At 34.3% G+C, this 25,922-nt stretch overlaps 1 protein-coding gene across 26 annotated transcripts in view; it reads right to left on the bottom strand.

Annotated features, from left to right (window-relative positions):
- The window catches only part of dst (dystonin), a 291,289-nt gene that overhangs the window by 234,549 nt on the left and 30,818 nt on the right, over nucleotides 1–25,922 (bottom strand). For 23 of the 26 annotated variants that reach the window (XM_087278762.1, XM_087278728.1, XM_087278746.1 and 20 more), the window contains 2 exons: nucleotides 2,245–2,306; nucleotides 559–648 (listed from right to left, as the gene is read on the bottom strand). In XM_087278762.1, coding sequence (XP_087134888.1) covers nucleotides 559–648; nucleotides 2,245–2,306 — 152 coding nt within the window. Of the gene's footprint in view, nucleotides 1–558; nucleotides 649–2,244; nucleotides 2,307–5,667; nucleotides 6,811–25,922 lie in introns of those variants that run through there. The other 3 variants (XM_087278742.1, XM_087278757.1, XM_087278745.1) reach the window with 1 other exon arrangement.

Genomic DNA, 25,922 nt, shown 5'->3' with positions numbered 1-25,922 from the left:
TGTATATTTAAAACTATAAATAAAATTATTATAAAAATAAAAACACCTCAGGTATGAGTTTATTTTCAGCGTCTTTGTATTTCCACCTTCAAAAATGCTGGAGAAAATAATTGGTGTTGTTTTTTATTCAACTACACTAATTGAGATTGCTAAATTCACCGTTTGATTAGATTACACGAGCTGGATTCACTGGTCACATGCGCTAGAAACACACTTAGGACACCTAGTGGCTATACGGGGAATTGCAAAAACAAACTAAACATAAACAGATATATATCAATTACTGGTCTGGACAAAAATATAGCTCGTGTTATATTCATAGTCATCGTCTTTAATGTGAACTGGCCCTTAGAGCGTGAATTTGCATTACTTTTAGCAAAGCTGATCAGTGTGTGAGTGGACATTTAATCAGCCTGATGGATTAGTTACACACACACACACACACATATACATACACACAGAAGTGGACTGGTGGGGATGGTGTATCTACAAAGGTCATTCATAATCAACAATGTGTTTCAGGTATAAAGAGATGAGCAGAAACGGAGCAAAACTCACCAGAGTCTCACCGGACAACACCTCCAGAAGGGAGATCAGGTTATGTCCATCCCGCAAATCCTCATACAGGTCATTCACATGCTTTCGGACCTGCAACAAACAAAGTCATGTAAATCCCCTTTCTTCCCCATTCTGATGCTCGGTTTGAACTGCAGCAGATCGTCTTGAACATGTCTACATGCCTAAATGCTGCCATGTGATTGGTTGATTTGAATCTTGCGTTAACGAGCAGTTTGAGAGGTGTACCTAATAAAGTGGCCGGTGAGTGTATTAATTCAATAGCATGGTTCAAAAACACTATAGTTTGACTTTAAGTTCTTATAGCATTTTTATTTTTATCTTTTTCACAATACTGCTAAAGCATTTATGACAAATGAGTCACACAGTGTCTTATCTTAAAGGGCTTGCACAGGATCCATTCATTAACTATCAATTCCAGCAATGAATGACACTTGGCATGGCAATAAGATAAGACACTCCCGGCACTGTGGTTTTACCCTTCATAAAACAAAAAGCCCAGACGCGCCCTTTCACATGACGGAGACTCAATCACACCCTCAGCAGGCCTGTTTAAACACATCAGCACCAAACCAGCTCATATCTGCACTCCAGATATGATGATATTCACTTTATGGGTGGGTGTAGAGCAGGTTACCATGCTGGAATGGTCCAACAACACATTACTGTCATCTGAAACATTCTTGGGTCTTGGGTCCGTTCTTTGTACCTCGCTTAAATGATCCCTGCTGAAAAATCCAGCTTAAACCAGCCTAGGCTGGTTGGCTGGTTTTAGCTGGTCGACCAAGCTGGTTTTAGAGGGGTTTTGGCCATTTCCAGGCTGGTTTCCAGCCATTTCCAGCCTGGTCTTCGCTGCTCATGCTGATAAATGACCAGCTAAATCCAGCTAAAACCAGCTTGACCAGCCTGGTTTAAACTGGACATAGCTGGTTTTGGCTGGTCAAGCTGGTTTTAGCTGGTCAACTCCCAGCCTGACCAGCTAGTGAGTGTGCATGTGTGTGTGTGTGGGGGGTGTCACGGTGGCGCAGTAGGTAGCATGATCACTACACAGCAAAAAGGTCACTGCTTCGAGCCTCGGCTGGGTCAGTTGGCATTTCTGTGTGGAGTTTGCATGTTCTCCCTGTGTTGGCGTGGGTTTCCTCCGGGTGCTCCGGTTTCCCCCCACAGTCCAAACACATGCGCTATAGGGGAACTGATGAACTATATTGATCGTGGTGTAATGAGTGTGAATGAGTGAGTATGGATGTTTCCCAGTGACGGGTTGCAGCTCGAAGGGCATCCACTGCAGAAAACATGCTGGATTAGTTGGCGGTTCATTCCACTGTGGCGACCCCAGATTAATGAAGGGACTGATTAATGAATGATAGTATGTGTGTGTGTTTGTGTTAGTGTGTGTGCATGTGTATGGCTGTGCAGTATGTGTGTGTGTTTGTGTTAGTGTGTGTGCATGTGTATGGCTGTGCAGTATGTGTGTGTGTTTGTGTTAGTGTGTGTGCATGTGTATGGCTGTGCAGTATGTGTGTGTGTTTGTGTTAGTGTGTGTGCATGTGTATGGCTGTGCGTGCATGTTAATATCACGTAGATCCCTGTATTTTGGGAATGTCCTCTTTCTGCCTTCTTTACACTCTTCACTCTTCCACATTAACAAGCAAATCGGATGTACTGTACCTTTAAGAGGTGCTGATTGATCCATTTGGTGAAAGTCTTCTTCTGGACTCGGTCTCTTTCATCTGAAAAACAAGAAGATCTGCATTAATATACACGTTTGAAGGAAAAAATGATTCTCATCCTGTGATATTTGTACTATTTTTGAAATATTGAAACCCATGCCAACATGGAGAACATGCAAACTCCACACAGAAACACCAACTAACCCAGCCGAGACTTGAATCAGCGTTCTTATTGCTTTGAGACCACAGTGCCAACCACTGAGCCACCAAAGATACACTTATACCCAAAGGTATACATATTTTAATTAATAATATATGTGTATATTTTTAAGCAGTTTCTTGTGTTCATTTTAGTCCTGCGGCCCTGAATAAACACTGAAGTTATCTGATGAATGAGCACTAGTGTTATTAACTATGTCAAGCTGTAATGTCATGTTGCTAATCTGGGATTCTGCACAGGATGTGAAGCAAATCACTGAAAATCACAGTCTCCATTACACACACTCTCCCAACCACAGTATTTAGTGTTTTCCTGTGTCCATGACGACAGACGTCCAGCATCACACACACACACACACACACACACACACACACACACACACACACACACATACACACACACACACACACACACAGACTTGAACAGCTTTCTTAATGTGGACTTCCTACAGATGTAATGATTTTTATTCTGTCCATCCTGTATATTCTCTCTCCTCTCCCCTAAACTCGACCCTCACAATAAACAATTTGCACTTTTACACTTTCTAAATACTTTATTCTGTGTGGTTTACGTGTGTTTTCGCCATGAGGTCAAATTTTACTGGTATTGCTATACTTATGAGGACATTTGGTCCGCACAACATGAGAAATACAAGATGCACAAACACACAGACCTGTACAGTTATCTTTATGGGGACCTCCCATGGATGTAATGATTATTATACTATAAATACTGTATATTCTCTCTCCTCTCCCCCTAAACCTAACTCTCACAGCAAACAATCTGCACTTTTACATTTTCAAAATACTGCTGTCTGTTCATGGGAACCCCAAAAAATGTCCCCACAAGGTCAAAATGTACTGGTATTGCTATACTTATGGGGACATTTGGTCTCCAGAATGTCAGAAATACAAGGTACACAGACACACACACTTGTACGGGTATCCTCATGGGGACTTCCCATACACATAATGATTTTTATGCTGCACATACTGTATATCCTCTCCCCATAAACCCAACTCTCACAATAAACAATCTGCATTTTCAAAATTATTCACCCCCTTTGAATTTTTTTTCTTTTTAAAATATTTCCTAAATGATGTTAAACAGATTTAGGAAATGTTCACAGTATGTCTGATAATATTTTTTCTTCTGGAGAAAGTCTTATTTGTTTTATTTCAGCTAGAATAAAAGCAGTTACTAATTTTTTTAAACAGCATTTTAAGGTCAATATTATTAGCCCCTTTAAGCTATATATTTTTTTCTCCATAAAAACATCATTATATAATAACTTGCCTAATTACCCTAACCTGCCTAGTTACCCTAATTACCCTAGTGAAGCCTTTAAATGTCACTTTAAGCTGTATAGAAGTGTCTTGAAGAATATCTAGTCTAATATTATTTACTGTCATCATAGAAAAGAGAAAAAAATAAATCGAGAAAAAATAAATCAGTTATTAGAGATGATTTATTAAAACTATTATGATTAGAAATGTGTTGATGAAATCTTTTCTGTTAAATAGAAATTGAGGTAAAAAAATAAACAGAGGGGCAAATAATTCAGGGAGGCAATCAATTCTGACTTCAACTGTATGTATATATATATATATATATATATATATATATATATATATATATATATATATATTGTGGCTGCACAATGGTTTCAGCATGGATATCTCAATGTGCGCATCCGCAATAGTCACATCGCAAAGATATTCAATGTTGAGTCTGAATTATAGTAGACCAGGAGATATATATAGTAGACCAGTAGACCAGGAGAATTGTATTAAATCACTGTTTTTATACAGAATTTATACCATTAATGCAATTTTGTCTTGTTTTTAGTCCAAATATCTACATTTCAAAGCGAAAACAAGATTATTTCACTTACCCCACTGGCAGACATTTGGCTTGTTTTAATGAAAAACTCATCATTTTTACTTGCTTCTGACGATGAAAACTAAACAATATTTTTACTTGCTTTAAGAGGTTTTTTTTTTTTGGTTTGGACTAGAAATGAGACAAAAACATTGTGATTATTTGAATCATTTAATCAATTTTACGTTGTGATTCATGAATTTCTGTACTGGCGAGGCAGTGGAGCAGTAGGTAGTGCTGTCGCCTCACAGCAAGAAGGTCGCTGGGTTTTTGGTTCGAGCCTCTGCTCAGTTGGCATTTCTTTGTGGAGTTTGCATGTTCTCCCTGCGTTCCTGTGGGTTTCCTCTGGGTTTCCCCCACAGTCCAAAGACATGCGGTATAGGTGAATTGGGTAGGCTAAATTATCCGTAGTGTATGAGTGTGTGTGTGGATGTTTCCTAGAGATGGGTTGCGGCTGGAAGGGCATCCGCTGTGTAAAAACTTGCTGGATAAGTTGGCGGTTCATTCCGCTGTGGCGACCCCGGATTAATAAAGGGACTAAGCCGACAAGAAAATGAATAAATGAATTTCTGTACCTGAATCCTGCTAGACTTCCCAGAAAACCATCAAATAGTGCTGTTTACTGTTTACAAACTACCTTCTGAAACTGTATTTATAACACAATATTTATTGAAGAAAACTAAAATATCGCAATATCAGACTTTTCCAATATCGTACAGCTATAAAATATATTTAATAATATATGTTATCATTAATATGCATTTCAAACTACAAGAAATAAGACTTTCTTCAGAAGAGAAACACAATAGAATATTCTGTAAACAAAATGTCCTTGCTCTGTTAAAAAGAACTCAAATTTCACATGAGGGCTTATAATAATCCATTACTGATCGATCAGTTAATTTATTAAAATTAATAAATCAGATCAATTAATAAATTAAATAAATTGATCTATCAATTATAAATCATCTATCAATAATAAATAGATCAATTAATAAACTAAAACGAAACATCAAAATAAATGATGACACCGATAAATGTACAAACCCCATCCAATAGCATCATGCATGAAGAACCCAGACAATCAATCATGTACAGCATCATGTCAGCTTCCTCTAGTGTTTAATCCACGTATGAGCACTAGCCTGCCTCAGTAAACACAGTATTAGCAGTGCAGGAATCTGCCGGATGACAGCAGAGTGTAAAACCTCATTCATGCACTGCAGATGTGCACTTTGAGCCCTTCAGCACTACTGATAAACGCAGTACAACAGCACGACTCCTACATTAAATGTGTGAGAGTGTGAGAAATCTACTGACCCATGCAGCACATGAGCGTCACCAGCAGCGTGTCCGGCCTCATAATCCCACTGAACGCGTCCCGCTTGCGGGTCTTCATGGCTGTGTTTGCATGTGTGTGTGTTTTTAGCCTAGCGAGCGCTAACAGCACACACACACACACCGCCTGCTTTTCCTTCGCAAGCGTCCAGAACGAGTCCTGTCAGGTTTTCCAGCACTGCAGTGAGTAACAGGCTCCACCGCATGGTGAATGTTTACACAAGGACACAGGTTTGATTCTTCACCCATTCTGCTGAGCCACAGATTCAGTAGCATTATACACAGCGCTCATTTGTGAAGCACTAATAAACAGCCTTCTCTTTAAGGTAACCCTCGACTTTTATGAAAATAGGTGCAAGAATTAAAGAGTTTAGTTTTACGACTTTTTTAATCCTTTCAGTCGATTTCTGTGTCTGGCGAGAGCACTTTTAGCTTAGCTTAGCATAGATCATTGAATCAGATTAGACCATTAGCATCTCATTTCAAAAAGACCAAAGAGTTTAGATGATTTTCCAAATTTTCCTATTTAAAGCTCGACTCTTCTGTAGTTACATTGTGGCTGACGTAAAATTAAAAGTAGCTATTTTATTGATATTATGCAGCACTTTTAGCTTAGCTTAGCATAAATCATTGAATCGGATTAGACCATTAGCATCTCGCTCAAAAATGTGTGCTTGTGTGTGTGTGTGTGTGTGTGTGTGTGTGTGTGTGTGTGTGTGTGTGTGTGTGTGTGTGTGTGTGTGTATGTGTGAATGTGAAAGTGTATGGGTGTTTCCCATTACTGGTTTGCAGTTGAAAGGGCATCCGCTGTGTAAAACATGAGCTGGAATAATTGGTGGTTCATTCCGCTGTGGCTACCCCTGAAAAATCAGAGACTAAGCTGATGGAAAATGAATGAATGACGCCCCGTGTGCAGCAGTGTATTTACTGTGCAGTTTGTTAGCGCTCATTCTGAACACAGTCAGTGTGAGCTGTAACTTAATTAGTGGAAAATCAAGGACATCAAAACGACCTTATTCAGGATCACTCATCAGTCTATTTATAGGAAGTTTAATAATCTCATTTCCATTAGGCTAGATCAAGATGAATGCGCTTTAACACACGGAAGCACAACAACTGCAGGATCATCACAATAATAAATAAATAAATAAATAAATAAATAAATAAATAAATAAATACATACATACATAAATAAATAAAATCACAGCAACATTCTTTATTACTCAGGGAAAATTATTTGTAAAACCCTGGGCCGAAAAATAATCTAAATACTTTTTGGAATGAAAAATCTGAGGGTTCAAATAAACAAACAAACAACAAACAAATTGTAAAAGATAAATAAATAAATAAATGCATAAGTAAATCAAATAAATAAATAAATTAATTAATAAAATAATTAGTAACATAAAACAAAATTAAGTTAAATAAAAAAATCAATAAATAAAATAGATAAATCAATCAATATAATAAAATAAAATAAAATAAATGAAAAAATTTATATTTAAAATAAAATAAAATTTATTTATTTATTTATTGTATAAATGAAAATTGACTCACTTTTAACTCTCCGTCAAATTGTTTAAAATATTTATATCTGTTGTAAATATTTATTTCTGTTGAACACTGAAAAATATATTTTGAAAAAAAAAAAAACCTGTAACCATTGACATGCATAGCAGGACAAACAAATACTATGGAAGTCAATAGTTACAGGTTTCCAGCATTCTTCAAAATGTCTTCCTTTGTGTTTAACATAGGAAACTCATGTTTTAAACAAGTAAAGGGTAAGTAAATGATGACAGAATATTCATTTTTGGGTGAATTATCCCATTAAAGCAGAGATTGTTTTTTTCTGAATAATGAGGTAATGGTGAAATAATGAGTAAACAGCGCCCCCTTTAGGACGCAAAAAAAACGTGTTTTCTGTGTTTTTCCGATTACCTCGGTCTTCCACATACTGTAACAACGAGTCAAACTGATGGATAATCTCACTGTAAAACATCAAGAGACAATAACTAAACTATTATCACAGTCGGATTGGAGTTAAAGGTCACTGACTCTCATAAATAGCTCATTTTACAGCTCACGGCTTCATTATGTCCGGAAGTAAACAAGCCTGTGCCTGACCACACGTAATGATCACAGAATGATGACTACAGCTGATTTATTACGATCATACCCACGCAGATCACTTATAAACACATTATGGATTATAAATCACAGCTGTAAATGCACATGAGGTGACGTAGCCTTTATAGATGTACAGCAGAAACAATGAACTCAAACCAAAGCCTTGATTAATTAAACACTTTAGGCTACCTTGAGTTTAATTATTGAATGGTTATTTCATTTTTAACCCACGTGAAAAGAATACTACAGTAATTTATGGTAAACACTGTAGTGTTTCTGAATGATACTATCGTATATAGTATGAACTGTGGTATAGTGATTTACTGTAATAAATACTGTCATATACTTTAGGTTTTACTACAGTTTCTACTAAACTGTGTTGTATTTGTAGTATAATATACACTACACTTGTAGAAAACTACAGTATTGGGTCATTTGTTTATATTACTATGGTTTCTGTGTTACTGTGGCAACTGTAGAATCACCACAACTGATTAATTCAAGTACTTAAATATAGTTCTTGTGTTACCATAGCAACTGTAAAACCATAACAAATTAATTTAAATGCTTTACTGTAGTTCTTGTGTTACCATAGCAACTGTAGAATCACCACAATAGATTCGTTCAAATGCATTACTATAGTTTGTGTCACCATAGCAGCTGTAGAATCACCACAATAGATTTATTCGAGTACTTTACTTAGTTGTTGTGTTACCATAGCAACTGTGGAATCACCACAAAAGATTAATTTGAATAATTTACTTTAGCTGTTGTGTTACCATAACAACTGTAAAATCACCACAACAGATTCATTTGAATACTTTACTATAGTTGTTGCGTTACCATAGCAACTGTAGAATCACCACAACAGATTCATTCGAATACTTTACTATAGTTTTTGCGTTACCATAGCAACTGAAGAATCACCACAACAGATTAATTCGAATACTTTACTATAGTTGTTGCGTTACCATAGCAACTGTAGAATCACCACAACAGATTAATTCGAATACTTTACTATAGTTGTTGCGTTACCATAGCAACTGAAGAATCACCACAACAGATTAATTCAAATACTTTACTATAGTTGTTGCGTTACCATAGCAACTGTAGAATCACCACAACAGATTAAATTTGAATACTTTACTATAGTTGTTGCGTTACCATAGCAACTGTAGAATCACCACAACAGATTAATTCGAATAATTTACTATAGTTGTTGTGTTAACATAGCAACTGTAAAATCGCCACAACAGATTCACTCGAATACTTTACTATAGTTGTTTCGTTACCATAGCAACTGTAGAATCACCACAACAGATTAATTCGAATACTTTACTATAGTTGTTGCGTTACCATAGCAACTGTAGAATCACAACAACAAATAATTTAAGTACTTTACTATAGTTGTTGTGTTACCATAGCAACTAAAGAATCACCATAACAGATTCACTTGAATACAATAGTTCTTGTGTTACCATAGCAACTGTAGAACCACCACAACAAATAAATTTGAATACTTTACTATTGTTGTTGTATTACCATAGCAACTAGAGAATCACTACAACAGATTAATTCAAATACTTTACTACAGTTCTTGTTACCAAAGCAACTAAAGAATCACCACCACAAATTAATTTGAGTACTTTACTATAGTATTGTTCGAAAACACTATAACTTTGTATAGCAATTTTTATGTGGGAGTTAATTGTATTATTATAGTATTATATATAAACTAAACAAACTATATAACGAAGCCGATACATATAAGTATTTCTACTACTGATAAAGTTTACTAAATATGAATCAATTCCTCTGTGTTCCTTTGAACTGATCTGCTGAAACTTCTTCACTTTCTTCAGTGTAAATGCACTGAAATGCTGCAATGCCATCTGGTGCCACTAGGGGTGCAGAAATGACACTCTTCACTTGTAAAGGTTTGTTTATATCCTGGTGATTGTGTGTTTAAAATGCCTGAAACGCATCCCGCATCCAGAGAGAGATATTAATCGCATGCTATCTGCACTGAACAAAGAGACCAGCAGTATTCATGTTACAATATCCAGCAACACTTATAAAAAAATTATCTATCTTGAACTTCAGGATGCAACACGTTTGACTTACTAATATTGGAAAAATGTGCATTCACATGGCCAGCAGGTGACCTTTCCTCTTGAATAATGTTGTGAATAAAATGACAGTCATTCATGATAGTGTCTTGCAAAAAAAAAATGCATCTGTAGCTCCGCCCTCTTTTGAAAATAGCACAATCTCATTTGAATTTAAAGCGACAGTCACCAAAACCACATCCAAGTACAATCAAAGCCTAAAAGGGTCAGTTTCAGAGAGTTATAGACAACATTATCTGTGTGATATCTTGAGCTGAAACTCACTACACACACCGTAGGAACATCAGACTTACTTTGCATCTTGTAAAAAGTGGCATATTACAATTCCACTTCAATGTATTCTTCTGCAGTTTTCTCCGGGTTTAATGTGTAACCTCAGGAGTTTGTCGCCTCATTGAGCTCAGTTTGTCTTCAGTCAGTCAGACAGTGAAGGACTTTGAAAGCAGTCCAGTAGGATCATGTGCAGAGGAAGTCTATAAATAAGCACTACAACACAACACAGATCTGCCATCATCACCCGTCTGTGCCCTTTACTGTGCGGACGAGAGTGGCTAATATGATTAAAAATGAACAAATATGTCATATTTACAGTAATCCTTTACAGAAATATCCTTAATATGTCTAAGATGACCAGAGCAAGGGATTAACTATAATTATAAATATGGCTACAGATAGAATACAAATAAAGCTATTAAGAGATATTTTATAGTGAATAAAGCACTGTGTTCATTTGGAGGTCATAATTCACTGCTGTTTTCTCGATTTTTCGCACAAACTTCATCTGCCTTCTGTGATTTATTTACTATTATGTGATTTATTATGTCGCTTTAACTTGTATATGAATGAAATGTACCAACTTTTTTTATAGATTTGTTGCAACAAGCGTGTAACAAAAAAGAGAAGCTTTAAAGACTACCTTGACTTTTTTTTATAATAATTAAAGTTCCTAAATTAAAAGTCGGATGGTTTGATTTTTGTTAAATTTAAAATATATAATTAAATTAATTTAAAAAATCATTAAGTTAAAAAATGTAATTAAATTACTAAAACATTTTATTTTACAATTAAATATTTTTTTATAAAATTTGTATTAATTCTTTAAAAAAATCTAATCAAATAAAATAAAAAAATAATACAATTAAATTAAACTACTAAAACATTTTTTTATTTTACATTAAATTATATTACAACTGGGTTTTTTAATTAACATTTTATTAATTGTTAAAAAATAAATACAATTTAATAAAATTAAATTAAATTACTAAACATTTTTGATTTTACAATGAAATGGTACAATAGTTTTTTTAAATGATTTTTTAACTGTTAAAATATATATATATATATAAATAAAATACTAAAATATATTTTATTTTACAATGAAATATCACAATTGGGGTTTTTTAATAAACATTTTTTTATTAATTGTTAAAAAATAAATGTAATTAAATTACTAAAACTTTTTATTTTACAATAAAATATTACAATTAGTTTAATTAAATGTTTTTATAAATTGTTAACAAAATTAATTAAAGTAAATTAAAATACTAAAACATTTTTTATTTTACAAAGAAATATTAAAAATTAAAAAGTTAGTTTTTTTAATTAAATGTTTCTATAAATTGTTAAATAAATAATTAAAGTAAATTAAAATACTAAAACATTATTTTATTTTACAATGAAATATTACAATTAAGTTTTTTTATTAAATGTTTTTATTAATTGTAAAAAAATAAATAAAATATTATAAAATTTAATCAATTAAATTATTAAAACATTTTTTTATTTTACACTGAAATATATATATTTTTTTATTGTTTTAGTTGATTTTATATTGTAAATATAATGATTATTAATTATTATAATAATTATTACTTAATACTATATAAATACTATATAATAATCATTAATCTATCATTTACACTGCACTGCAAGTTGTGCAGTCCTAGTTATAAGCATGCATGAATGAGCCTGTTCCTTGTGCAACACCAATAGGGATGTTCCCTCGGTAGAGATCCAGGGTTAAACACCTCGCTCGAGGGCACAATTGCCATTAAGAGCTCAGTATTCCAGCAGATCACAGCTTTCTACTTCCAGGAGGAAATATTTCTTACATGAGCCAAAAAAAAGCCAGATCAACAGAGAAAAGCACAAAAAATGCACCCGAACTCATAACCTATGACCCAGTCACAGTTCTCACACCAAGCCCATGAGAAAACCACTGCGGTTTACTCATAATTATGGGCAGATGTGTGTTACACCTCTCAGAGGATTATCAGTGTTTCCACACACTTATGATATGGTGAAATGAGCTCAATATCTGAGTCACAGAAAACGAGCAAGTCTGAGCATTTGTATCTGATGAGCTCTATGAATGTGCAGTGATCAGTGATGTTATGAATATTACCCTAAATGAGTTCATGCAAAACACCAACAAAATGCCCTTCTTGACACAGGAACTATAAATAAATAAATATATATATATATATATATATATATATATATATATATATATATATATATATATATATATATATATATATATATATATATATATATATATATATGCATGAATACTAAATCTATTATTTCATGGTTTATTTGACAGGGACAATGCACATCAATAATAAAGAAATCTACAATGTGCCAGACAGCCTCTACAGTCCCTGGTCTGATGGTGAAATAGTCACCCTGAAAATATAGAGACAATTAATCAATGCACAATAAATGCAAACTTCAAAATACATTTATTATTCATGCATATATAAAAGGCACCAAAACATTTAAATAAACTAAGAGACACAGATGAATATCTCACTCTCAAATCATAATTTTACTGCATTAAAACTAGAACGTTTAACCTTGAATTGATCTCGCTTTGAGAGTTTCTTCAAGATGCACATCAAGCTGAACATTTGAAGACCTTATAGCCAAGCATTATAGCCAAAAACGTGCCCAGATTAACAAATGTAGAAACTGTATCCATGGCTGACGATGATGCAAATGAAAAAAAACGATGCCTCAATTTATTTGTCCTTTCTTAGGAAAATACAATTTTTTATCTATTAATAATTTTTATTTATTTTATTTAATTAAAAGATTTATTATTCATTTATTTTATTTTCGGCTTAGTCCATTTATTAATCTGGGGTCGCCACAGCGGAATGAACCACCAACTTATCCAGCACGTTTTTAAGCAGCGGATCTCATTTGCAACCCATCTCTGGAAAACATCCACACACACTCATTCACACACACACACTCACTACGGACAATTTAGCCCACCCAGTACACCTGTACCACATGTGTTTGGACTGTGGGGGAAACCGGAGCACCCGGAGGAAACCCACGCAAATGCAGGGAGAACATGCAAACTCCACACAGAAACACCAACTGACCCAGCCGAGGCTCGAACCAGCGACCTTCTTGCTGTGAGGCGACAGCAGTACCTACTGCGCCACTGGGTCACCCCCTAAAATTTATCATTGATTTATTCATTTATATTTATTATATTTATTATATAAATATATTATATTTAATGGCAAAAAATAAGACATATTTTGAAAATTAGAAAAACAGCAGTGAGCAATCCTATCTCATGTGGATTTCCTTGAGAAAAATTACAAATTAATTTAGAAAAACATTACTTATCTACATACTGTTATGGTTAGAAGGTGTGTTGATTAATTTTGAATACGTTGCATGTAATTATGCATAATTAATTGTAATTAATATAGTAAGTGCATGGAACATGGTAACAAGACACCTTAGAATAAAATGTTGTTCAGTAGATTGGTGGAGAATTAAAAATTAAAAAATTAAAACAGTTATTTCTGTATCAAACATATGTTTGTGTGAAATATCACACATTTTCAGTGTTAAGAAAAGCAAAGAGCTCAACATTTCTGCACTCTGTGATGATAAAGTCAGTGTGGTGAAGGTTTGCAGAAGCAGGTGTGTACAGCACAGTAAATGATAACACAGGTGAACACCTGAAGAACAAACACTAGCCTTGCGTCACCACTTTCCCAGTTAACTTGCTTTGTTGACAGTCCAACATCGGTCAGTGTATCTTTTGATCATTGAATTTTCATTTTAGAAACGGATATTAAATTTTTTTTTTTTTGTTTTAATATCAAAAACGAACATAGGGTTTATGCCGAAGCATGCTAATGGGACTTTTAATTTGTCAGTAACTTGGGTTAAGTACTTCCGGCGAACTGTATGCCAATGCAAAAACCGGCGCGTTTAAGGTCAGTTTTCTTTAAAAATCTGCGATCTCCACTTGCTGAGTGATATCTGATGTAAAGTGGGTCTCAGATTGTGCAAGAAGCACTGCATTAAATGACATTCCCCCCGCCATGTCTTTATATTATGAGGATTTATTTTAGCCCAGTATATTCAATGGAGCTTCTGCGCTATCCTGCTGATTCTGACGGGCGCGTGCGAGTAAGCGGCTTTTTGTCTCGTTTTACGCTTGAGCAACTAAATGAATGCTAAAGTTTATTTAACTGAATATATTTTAATTACATTACAACATCGATGCTGTAAAAGGAACGGTATAAAATGGAAAAAAGTTCACAATAACAGCTCACCAGAAGTTTATCAGTATGGGAACAACACCAGCTCGGCATATACCCTATTGAAATATCAGGCGTTTTTCTTTTGCATCGTAAAAAGGGAAAAGCAAAATATAAAAATGACTTGATATTCCTTTTTTATTTTGAATAACAGAAAATAAAAATCAGCAGAAAACAAAAATAAATAAAGACTTGCTTTTTATATTCTGAAACCAGATAGGCCCACTCATTCCCAGTGATGCAATGCTGCCACACACAGGCTAGCCGACTATAGGCTATTATTTTTTCCACTTAATAATTTTATAAAAGGTATTTTCTAGTGATAACAGGATTTTGTTGAGACATTTAAAGACATTTAATTTTTAATCTTAAAAATTTTTTTTTTTGGCATATTCCTAGCATAAAAGACCAGAATCTGCCTCTGAATGCAATGAAATGGCACACAAACAGAAATAAAACACATAGGGCGGCTTGAGATAAACAGCGACTGGCGTTCCTGTCATTCCACAGCAGTGAGGAAAGCAGATTGTGTCCCTCAAGCGAGGTCAGCATGAGAAATCTATTCACGAGACAGAGAAGTCTCCCCATCTGGACTGAACGCCTTCACACGGGCCAACTGCACACATACTGCCTGCCACCAGGGGTGAGCAATACTGAATCAAACAGACGGTAAATATAGAGCCAGTATTGCTCAATACGGATATTGCTTCTTTATTTATATCATTGAATGTCTGCAAATGTATTAAATCAAAGATATTACAAAATCAATGTCTGGTAACAGGAAAAAAGAAAGAAACAAGATGCAAAATAAACCAACAACAACAAACCCCTGTCCCCAAACCCTCTCAAGAGGCCAGATATGAAAAACAGAATAAATAATAACATAAATAATACACACTTGAACCTACAGATACATTTTTTAAATATTACCCTGCTGAAAAATCCAGCTTAAACCAGCCTAGGCTGGTTGGCTGGTTTTAGCTGGTCGACCAGGCTGGTTTTAGAGGGGTTTTGGCCACTTCCAGGCTGGTTTCCAGCCATTTCCAGCCTGGTCTTAGCTGGTCAGGCTGGGAGATGACCAGCTAAAACCAGCTTGACGAGCCTAGCCAAGCTGGGAGTCCAGCCAAAACCAGCTATATCCAGCTTAAACCAGGCTGGTCAAGCTGGTTTTAGCTGGATTTGGCTGGTAATTTGGCTAAGACCAGGCTGGAAATGGCTAGAAACCAGCCTGGAAATGGCCAAAACCCGTCTAAAACCAGCCTGGTCAACCAGCTAAAACCAGCCAACCAGCCTAGGCTGGTTTAAGCTGGATTTTTCAGCAGGGTAACCATGCCTAAAATAAATCCCCTACTGTTTATTTGTGGTTGGCTACAATTTTGGCACTGCAGTTTTAACATTGTTAGCTTAACAACATGCTAAGAAGCTGCTAATAAGAATGACATTGCGAAAAGTTAGCTATAGCTATTTCATGAGGGCCATGTAAATACATTAGTTATGCTAATCATTTAATATGAATGTGTATTAATATGTATTATCATAAAGATATTTCACATCTAAAACTTTTCACTTGGGTGAAAAAACTAACACCCAATTAGCATTTTGCTAAGCTGCATTTGATTCATGTGATACCACAGGGTACTCCTCAAGGTACCATTCCACTAATGAGAGTGGCCATGCTAAAAGTTAGCAAGCTACTCCCTGGCATGTAAATACATAATTTTGCTAATAATCCAATATCAGATGTGTTACCATCAAAATATTTTACATCAATATTCTCACAGGCTAGGCTAGCACTCATTTAGCATTTTGCTAAGCTACATTTGATTCATGTGCCACCACAATTCTCCTCAACATGGCATAATCATACTTAACATGAACGTGTAGCTATCAGAAAACATATTTAGAAAGATTCTGAATGTTTCTCAATAGATCATCTAGATGGCGTCGCTACACTAGCTATCATAGTGGCTAGAATCACCAAGCAAGTAGCCAATCCTACACAGTACCTACATTAGCATGCCACACTAAGAGCTTTATCTGTATCAGGTTTAATGTCTCAGAGATGCATTAGCTCCAGGATGTTCTCAGGCATGATTTAGCAGATAATTGTGCTATAATGTAGTCAGTAGAGAGAGTGTGGGTCACGGGACGGTGATGTGTATTGATTAGCGCCTTACCCATTAGACTCTATGAGCTAATTATTAATAATAGCCGTGTGAAGATACTGATAATCCAGTAACGTACAGCACAGAAACGCTCCATTGAAACAAACACAGCTCTATTAAAAGCTAAAAAACACTGTCTGATTAAAGGATCTTTCCTTTTTAGAAAATTAAATGGGTTTTCCTTTTCCTTTCTAGAGCATAAATAATCTTTTATGCTCATATTCAAGATTCCTACATGAAAACAAATACTATAGTCATTTATAATCGTAATAATATAGTGTGCTATAGTTGTAATATAGGGATTACAGCACTTGGTTAATAAATGTGATACTGAACTGATATAAATACTGTAGTATACTTTAGTTTTTACTATAGTAAACTGTGCTGTATTGTAATATACCCTACAGTTTTTAGAAAGCTGCAGTGCTGTGTCATTTGTTTATATTACTATAGTTGTGTTACCATAGCAACTATACAATCACCATAATAGATTAATTTGAATATTTTACTATAATTCTGGCGTTACCATAGCAACTAACGAATCACCATAACAGACTAATTAGAATACCGTAGTTCTTGTGTTACCATAGCAACTGTAGAATCACCACAACAGATTAATTCCAGTTCTTTACTATAGTTTGTGTTACCATAGCAACTAAATAATCTACACAACAGATTAATTTGAATACTTTGCTATTGTTGTTGTGTTACCATAGCAACTAAAGAATCACCACAACAGATTCATTCCAGTTCTTTACTATAGTTTGTGTTACCATAGCAACTAAATAATCTACACAACAGATTAATTTGAATACTTTGCTATTGTTGTTGTGTTACCATAGCAACTAAAGAATCACCACAACAGATTCATTCCAGTTCTTTACTATAGTTTGTGTTACCATAGCAACTAAATAATCTACACAACAGATTAATTTGAATACTTTGCTATTGTTGTTGTGTTACCATAGCAACTAAAGAATCACCACAACAGATTCATTCCAGTTCTTTACTATAGTTTGTGTTACCATAGCAACTAAATAATCTACACAACAGATTAATTTGAATACTTTGCTATTGTTGTTGTGTTACCATAGCAACTAAAGAATCACCACAACAGATTCATTCCAGTTCTTTACTATAGTTTGTGTTACCATAGCAACTAAATAATCTACATAACAGATTCATTTGAATACTTTGCTATTGTTGTTGTGCTACCATAGCAACTAAAGAATGACCATAACAGATTCATTCAAATACTTTAGTTATTGTGTTACCATGGCAACTGTAGAATCACCACAAACTAATTTGAATACTGTACTATAGTTCTTATTACCATAGCAACTAGAGAATCACCACAAGAGATTAATTTGAATACTGTACTATAGATCTTATGTTACCATAGCAAATAAACAATCGCATAACAGATTCATTCGAATACTGTAGTTCTTGTGTTCCCATAGCAACTAAAGAATCACCGCAATAGATTCATTCTAATATTATAGTTCTTGTTACCATAGCAACTAAGGAATCGCCACAACAGATTCATTCGAATACTTTACTATTGTTGTTGTGTTACCATAGCAACTGTAGAATCACCACAACAGATTAATAAAAGCAAGAACAGTCCTTAAGAGTACTATTATAATTCAAAAACGCTGCAGTATTTTTTATAAATTACAGTATTTTTTCAGTATTAGTATTTATAATATTAGTATTTTTTCATGTGGTTTAAGATGAGGTTTATAAGAGTTATGCTGTATTGCTGAGTCACTGCTCACTGTTGTCAGATTCAATTCTTTTCACCTGACCTTAAACGACATTTTAAACCCCCTAAGATGAAAAGACCATGGCTATTTGTAGACTACTATCTAGCCATGATAGTGTACTAATATTATATTCTTTCTGCTATATAATGTGTTATATGTCACTCGTTTGACCTACTGCATTTCTCAAAGTGTGCAACCAGATCCCACAATGCAGTGTGCTCAGCCTGACCTTTCTTTTCCAGTGCAGCAAATAACCTTCAAGTGATATTAACCTTCAAATCTAATCACATTATCAGATCACAAAGTATCAATTACTATGCAAAAATGGCACTTAATTACATGCAACTCTACATCCATAATGAGGTCATTGATGATAAGAGCGTGTGCATCTGTCTGAAATGTCAGCTTTATTTACTAATTTTAGCAAAACTATTTCATAATATTTCATTTATAAAAAAATCGAATTAAATAATCATATATTCATTTTCTTTTGGTTTAATCCCTTATTTATCAGAAAGTCTCCACAGTGAAATGAACCGCCAACCATTCCAGCATATGTTTTACACAGCAGATGCCCTTCCAGCTGCAACCCAGTATTGGGAAAAAGCCATACACACTCATTCTCACACACACTCATACATTACGGCCAATTTAGTTTATTCAATTCCCCTATAGTGCATGTGTTTGGACTGTGGGGGAAACCGGAGCACCCATGTCTACGGGAACTCGGGAAGTCCCCATAAGGATCTCTGTACAAGTGTGTGTGTGTATCAGGGAGTGTCTCAGACTGCAGCAGGCGTTTCTTCATCAGGCTGACCCTCATCTGAATCACTGCTTTCCATTTACAAGCAGAAGCATCTGGAACATTCATCCTTCATGCTGATCAATAGCCAAAGCATTCCTGAGGCCAGACGCTTGCTCACACACACTCAAACACACTGATCTGCGTTTCTACTGCTGCTGATTATAGTCACACAATAACATAATCAACTAAAGAATGCTAGTCTATGAATTGATAATGATTCTCTCTGATTTTATTCTTGAATGTCATTGTTTTCTATATAAAATGATCATTTTTCTCAGTTAGTTTAAAGCCGTCTGTGTTTGATTTGTCAAATGTGTTTTCTGGGAAGAGCCTCTGCAGTGCAGGATGACATCATCTCACAGCTGCTGCTGGCGGCTCCAGGGGGAAATGACATCACACTTCAAATCAAGAAGAGATTGATTATTTATTTAATCATTTATTTATTTATTTATTTATTTATTTATTTATTTATTCATTTTCTTTTCTACTTTAGTACCTTTATTAATTAGGAGTCGCCACAGCGGAATGAATATTTATTTATTGATTTTATTTTATTTTATTTTAGATTTTTTATTGTATTTTTTTTATTTTTATTTTATTTTATGTTATTATTTATTATTTTATAGTATTTTTTTATTTTATTATTTAATTTTATTATTTATTATTTATTTTATTTTATTTTTATTTAATTTTATTATTATTGTTTTTATTGTTTAATTTTTTAATTTAATTTAATTTTTATTATTTAATTTTATTATTTATTATATTTTATATTTTTTATTTAACTTTGTTATTTTTTATCTAATTTAATTATTTTATTTTATTTTAATATTCATTATTTTATTTTATTTCATTTTATTGTTTTTATTTGTTTATTTAATATTTATTATATTTTATTTTATTATTTATTTTATTTCAATATTATTTATTTATTAATTTTTTGTATTTATTATTTAATTTTATTGTTTTTATTTATTTATTATTTTATTATATTCTATTTTATTTTATTTTATTATTATTTATTATTTTATTATATTCTATTTTATTTTATTATCTATTTTATTTCATTATTTGTTAATTTTTTTGTTTATTTTATTATTTATTATTTTATTTTATTGTTTTTATTTTTTGTTCTAATTAAATTTTTTATGTTTTAATTATTTATTTTTTATTCAATTTTAATGTTTAATTATTTATTTATTTATTTATTTATTATTTTAATTTTTTTACTTTATTTTATTTTAGCTTGCAAAAATGATAAGTTAACAATTTCCCAAATACAGATTGCAATTAGAAATAGAATAAAGGTATTAGAAAATACCTATATGGGCTCCTATCAGATGATATTAACCTGCATCTTGAACAGTTAAAGAGAAAATGATCAAAACTATCAGTCAAAACGGTACTTTCAGATAAACATAAACATGACACTATATCACTTCTTAGACACACTGAGAGTCAGTTTAGTTCACTTTTACTATGTGTGCCTGCATATTAATCTGAGTATTAAAGTATTTTCTGACCTCAATATAGATCACTTGATCTGTAAGTGCACAATCGTGATGATCTGTCTGAAAGATGGCGGTCAGTGAGCTCTCAATCTCCTCCATCTGTTACGTAACTCATCTCTGCGTGATCTGGATGAGCTGACAAAAACATTTAGAGTCGCTCCAGTGAAGACTATTCTGCACTTCATCTCTGAGGAAAAAAACCTGGACTGGAGCTGCACGTGTGAATGCATTCACTGAGAGAAACACAGTCTGCTGAGAGCATGAGAGTTACTAATGTAGCTCACTGGAAATAAATCATTACAAAAAGTGCTTCATCAAATAAGGCATACTGGTTAGTGATATACTGGTTAGTCCCAGACCAGCTCATTATTATAGCGTGCAGAAATGACTTGCACCCACAGGCCTGTCACAATTACATAATCACCAAATCATAATTGCTCATAATCTAATCACCATCATTGTTCATGCGTAATTACGATAACTGATAAATGTCAGAGTAAACATTTTGATTCAATATAAAATGTGCAATGCAAAATTTGCTGTGTTGGCAAAAAAAAGTTAATAATCATTGAACAAAGTTATAAGCTAACATAAGCTAACAGATTGGCTAATGATTTCATGTTGACTTTTACTCAAATTTGGCAGGTTGGAGGGTGTTGATCTAAAAAAAAATTTAATAATAATAAATAAATAAAAATAGAATAAACCAAAAAATTAATTAATAAAAAATAACAGCAAATAAATAAAAAAGTGAATAAAAAAATAACATAAAAATGTAATAAAACAAAAAAAATGTAAAATATAATATCAAAAAAATTAAAGCAAATAAATAAAAAATGAAATAAATAAAAATGAAATAAAAATAAAATAAAATAATGTATTTAAAAAAACTATTAAATTATATGTAAAGAATGTCAAATTAAAAAATAAAATTAAATAATATGAAAATAGATATAAATTCAATTTAATTTAATAAAATTGAATTGAAAAATTTAAAATAAAATAAAATACATGAAAATTTAATAAAATAAATAAAATAATAAAAAATACAAAATAAATTAAATTTAATTTAAAATATGTAAAATAAAAAATAAAATAAAACAAAATAAAATAGAAAATAGATAAAAATTATATGTAATTTAATTTAATTTAATAAAAAAATGAAATAAAATGAAATAAAATAAAATAAAATAAAATAAAATAAAATAAAATAAAATAAAATAAAATAAAATAAAATACATATGCTTCTCGTTACAATTTTAGGAAAACAGGTGCATGTTGTGTTCCCAAACGTACATTTGCAATGCAAAGTCAAAGTACCTTGCAAAGTGAGTCCATATGAAGCAGCATTCAGTCCAAAATGCGATGTTAAAAAAACTCATCATTCTCAAATAATCATTACATATATAAATAAATATAATAATAATTTATAAAATTAAACAAAAATGCAATAAAATAAAATAATAAATAAAAACATATATAAAATGACATGAATAATAAGTAATAATAATAATAATAATAAATTAAAATACAATAAACTATGAGCCAAGTAAATAAAACACAGTCCTGTGTTTCTCTTTCTAACTTGCAGCATTTATATGAGCACTAAATAACAGCCTTTTCATTTCATACTAAACCACATAAGAGTTGTTGTTTTTCTGATTAGTCATTCAACATACTATTACAGCATTTTCAAAATATCCAAATAAAATAAATATCAAATAAATAAAGCATTAGTCAAATGCTGGACTTATCACATGACTAGTAAACAAAGTTGGATTAAAATGCAAAGTAACTCTTCTCTTAATCAAGGCCAAGTCAGGTGCACTGCATGCTGGAATGCAGTATCAATAATATAGCGCAGAGGAAGGGTATACAAACACAGACACAGCCAATGAGCACAGATCATCCAAAGAAACTGAATCAATTAATGAAGCCGCTTGCAGAACTAAACGTCCAACGCATTTATCTACGCACAGCTGATCACCATTAGAGCCTCTTTTCATCAAGTGTGTGAACTGAGATCATCTGAGGATAATGACATGAACACAACCAAAGGCAGTGTGAGGTAAACAGACCGGGAAAGACTCGTAAACAAAAAGACAGAGAGCGTTTTAAGAAGAATACTGTTATTTTGAGGCAAAAGAAAATCAGTGCGATGTGCATAAGCCTATGTAACGGAGGCCAGCTCGTAAGTGCTGTGCAGGTAAACCACAAGAAGCCATGGTCTTTAGCCTCCTTGGTAAAGCAACCGACTCCCATGCGAAAGGTCGCTGATTCGATACCAGCTCGGAGCAGGTTGGGTGGCGCATTAAAGACGGGGTTACATTGGTGCCGTGACCTGGATGGGAGTGAGGTTTGGGAGTGTAATGAAGGCAAGCTAGTGTGTGCTGTGCAGGTAAACCTCCCTCCTCTGACCTCTAAAGGTGCTCTAGCGACAGATGCTAGAGGCCATGGTCTTTAGCCTCCTTGGTAGAGCAACCGACTCCCATGTGGAAGGTCGCCAGTTTGATACCAGCACGGAGCGGGTTGGGTGGCGCATTAAAGACGGGGTTACATTGGTGCCGTGACCTGGATGGGAGTGAGGTTTGGGAGTGTAATGAAGGCTAGCTAGTAGGTGCTGTGCAGGTAAACCTCCCTCCTCTGACCTCTAAAGGTGCTCTAGCGACAGATGCTAGAGGCCATGGTCTTTAGCCTCCTTGGTAAAGCAACCGACTCCCATGCGAAAGGTCGCTGATTCGATACCAGCTCGGAGCAGGTTGGGTGGCGCATTAAAGACGGGGTTACATTGGTGCCGTGACCTGGATGGGAGTGAGGTTTGGGAGTGTAATGAAGGCAAGCTAGTGTGTGCTGTGCAGGTAAACCTCCCTCCTCTGACCTCTAAAGGTGCTCTAGCGACAGATGCTAGAGGCCATGGTCTTTAGCCTCCTTGGTAGAGCAACCGACTCCCATGTGGAAGGTCGCCGGTTTGATACCAGCACGGAGCGGGTTGGGTGGCGTAACACCGGCGGGGTTACACCTACATTGGCAATGTTATTGATGATTTTCACTGACATTTGTCGGTGCTCAGAATGTTTTCTCCTGAAATATTATAAAGAACCTTTTTATGACTGAGGCGACGCGGTGGCGCAGAAGGGAGTGCTGTCGACTCACATCAAGAAGGTCACTGGTTTGAGCCTCGGCTGGGTCAGTTGGTGTTTCTGTGTGGAGTTTGCAACTCTTTCTCAGTTGAAGGGGATGTGCTCAGTCACACTGAAGCTAAAAATACATCAGAAAACAAAACCGAAGATCTTCAACTGCACAGAAACCCCTTTGAATCTGAAATAAACACGAGCATGATCATCTGAGATCATCCGTCCTGAAAAAACACACAAACAAAAACAAGATTCTGACCCACACAGACATCTGATATAAGTTGAGTTGACTATTAAAGTTCCTTTGATTCAACTAAAAATACTGTAAGCGGCAGGAATGTTTTACAGTGTACGGGGACTGCTCTGGTCTAGGTTTTACCGTGTCAGTATGATGTCAGAGGTCATGTGACAGACTCTGGCATTTCTTCAGCTGTGAGCCGGAGCCTCATCACAGGTGTGACATTACACATTCCCTGACGCTCCGCTATTTATAAGTGTCACCTCAGAAGTGTACCCTCGGCATGCGGAAAACAACACGCTCACGCTCTCGCAAACAAATATCGGAAGCATGGCTACAGACGGATCCCCTGCACTTTCATATGAAAAGCACTGTAACACATGACGTTTAACCAGAAGTTGCTGGAACTTTTTTATTTAATATGTTGATGCACTTCCAACTGAAGGCGAATACTGAGTAGGGGGCGGGGCTTACTTTTTGCACATCATTCCCACATAGCAAACTACCTGTTAAAGAGGTGTGGTTAAGACTCCATATTAGAGATGCGCGGATGGCGGTTACAGCCGCGGAATTCGCGGATAATAAAGAAATCCGGAATCCGCGGATCGGGCGGGTGGTGGGCGGTTGTCTGAATGTTGAAATGATGTGTCAATGCGTATTCTATTAGGCTACTATAATAAAAAAAAATTGTACAGTACAGTGCATTTCATTTAGGCTGTTTATTTATTTATTTTTGTCCCTGTGCACCGATTGGAGACGGAGTTCACTGCTGATATTCTGAGAGCTTTATAGGGTGCTTCTCATTTCTTATTTGTGTATCCTCGTTTCCTTCCCTTGCTTTCTTTCCTCGTCTTTCCACCCCTATAGGATGCGAGGGAAGGACGCAACAAAAAAAAAACTCAAGGACCGAGGAATCGAATCAAGTGAAAAGACACGTCCTCGTATTGTTTAGCGTCACTTCAAAGCGTCAATTAATGCTGGATTTGACTTGCACGTTTGGATCAACTGCATGTCATTAAAGTCATTCTCTATTTTCTAATAATCAATAAAGAAACATTCATTTAATAATAAAAAGGAATAAGCCATTCAAATGAAGAGCTCAGTCAGCAGATGGCGGGCGGGTGCGGTTTAAAAAATTGGTCAAAAATGTTAGTGCAGATGGATGGCGGACGGATGATGAGTTTTGTGATGCGGTTGCGGATGAAATAATAGCCCATCCGCGCATCTCTACTCCATATACATATTTAAACATATATTTATATATATAAAGCAAGTGTTTTTAGCTGGCTTTACAACAGCCGAGAAAATAGTTGCAACAAGATGGAAGCCTCCACATTCCATCAATCACCATCACTGGATTCATACTTATTGACATTGTGTATCTGGAAATGTCCACTGCTCGCATCCTTGGTGCAAGAGAGGACACCGTCAGACTTTGGGCACAAACCTTGGACAAACTTAAAGGTTTACTAATTTGAATCAATGAGACATCCAAAAGCAGAAACTTCTGGTTCCAGGTCCCATTCTTATTTATTTATTTTTATTATTATTGTTGTTATTTTTTAATTATATAATTTTTACAAAATGTATTTATTTTTCTTTTTTATTAGTTTTATACATTTTTTTCTTTTTTATAGTAATTTAAGATTCCCTGTTTGGGCTTCTAATACCTTTTTTTCACTGTCGCAGACCTCTTTCAGCACGGTTTTAAATACCCATTTTTATTTGTCTATTACCATTCTTCTATTTATTTATTTATTTTTAACTGGCTTAATTTTACCC

This window comes from Danio rerio, chromosome 13 (genome assembly GCF_052040795.2).
Source record: "Danio rerio strain M-AB ecotype USA chromosome 13, GRCz13ab, whole genome shotgun sequence".
In the NCBI taxonomy this organism is placed as follows: Eukaryota; Metazoa; Chordata; class Actinopteri; order Cypriniformes; family Danionidae; genus Danio; species Danio rerio.
The sequence above is the reverse complement of the archived record's forward strand: the minus strand, read 5'-3'. Positions and strand labels throughout refer to the sequence as shown.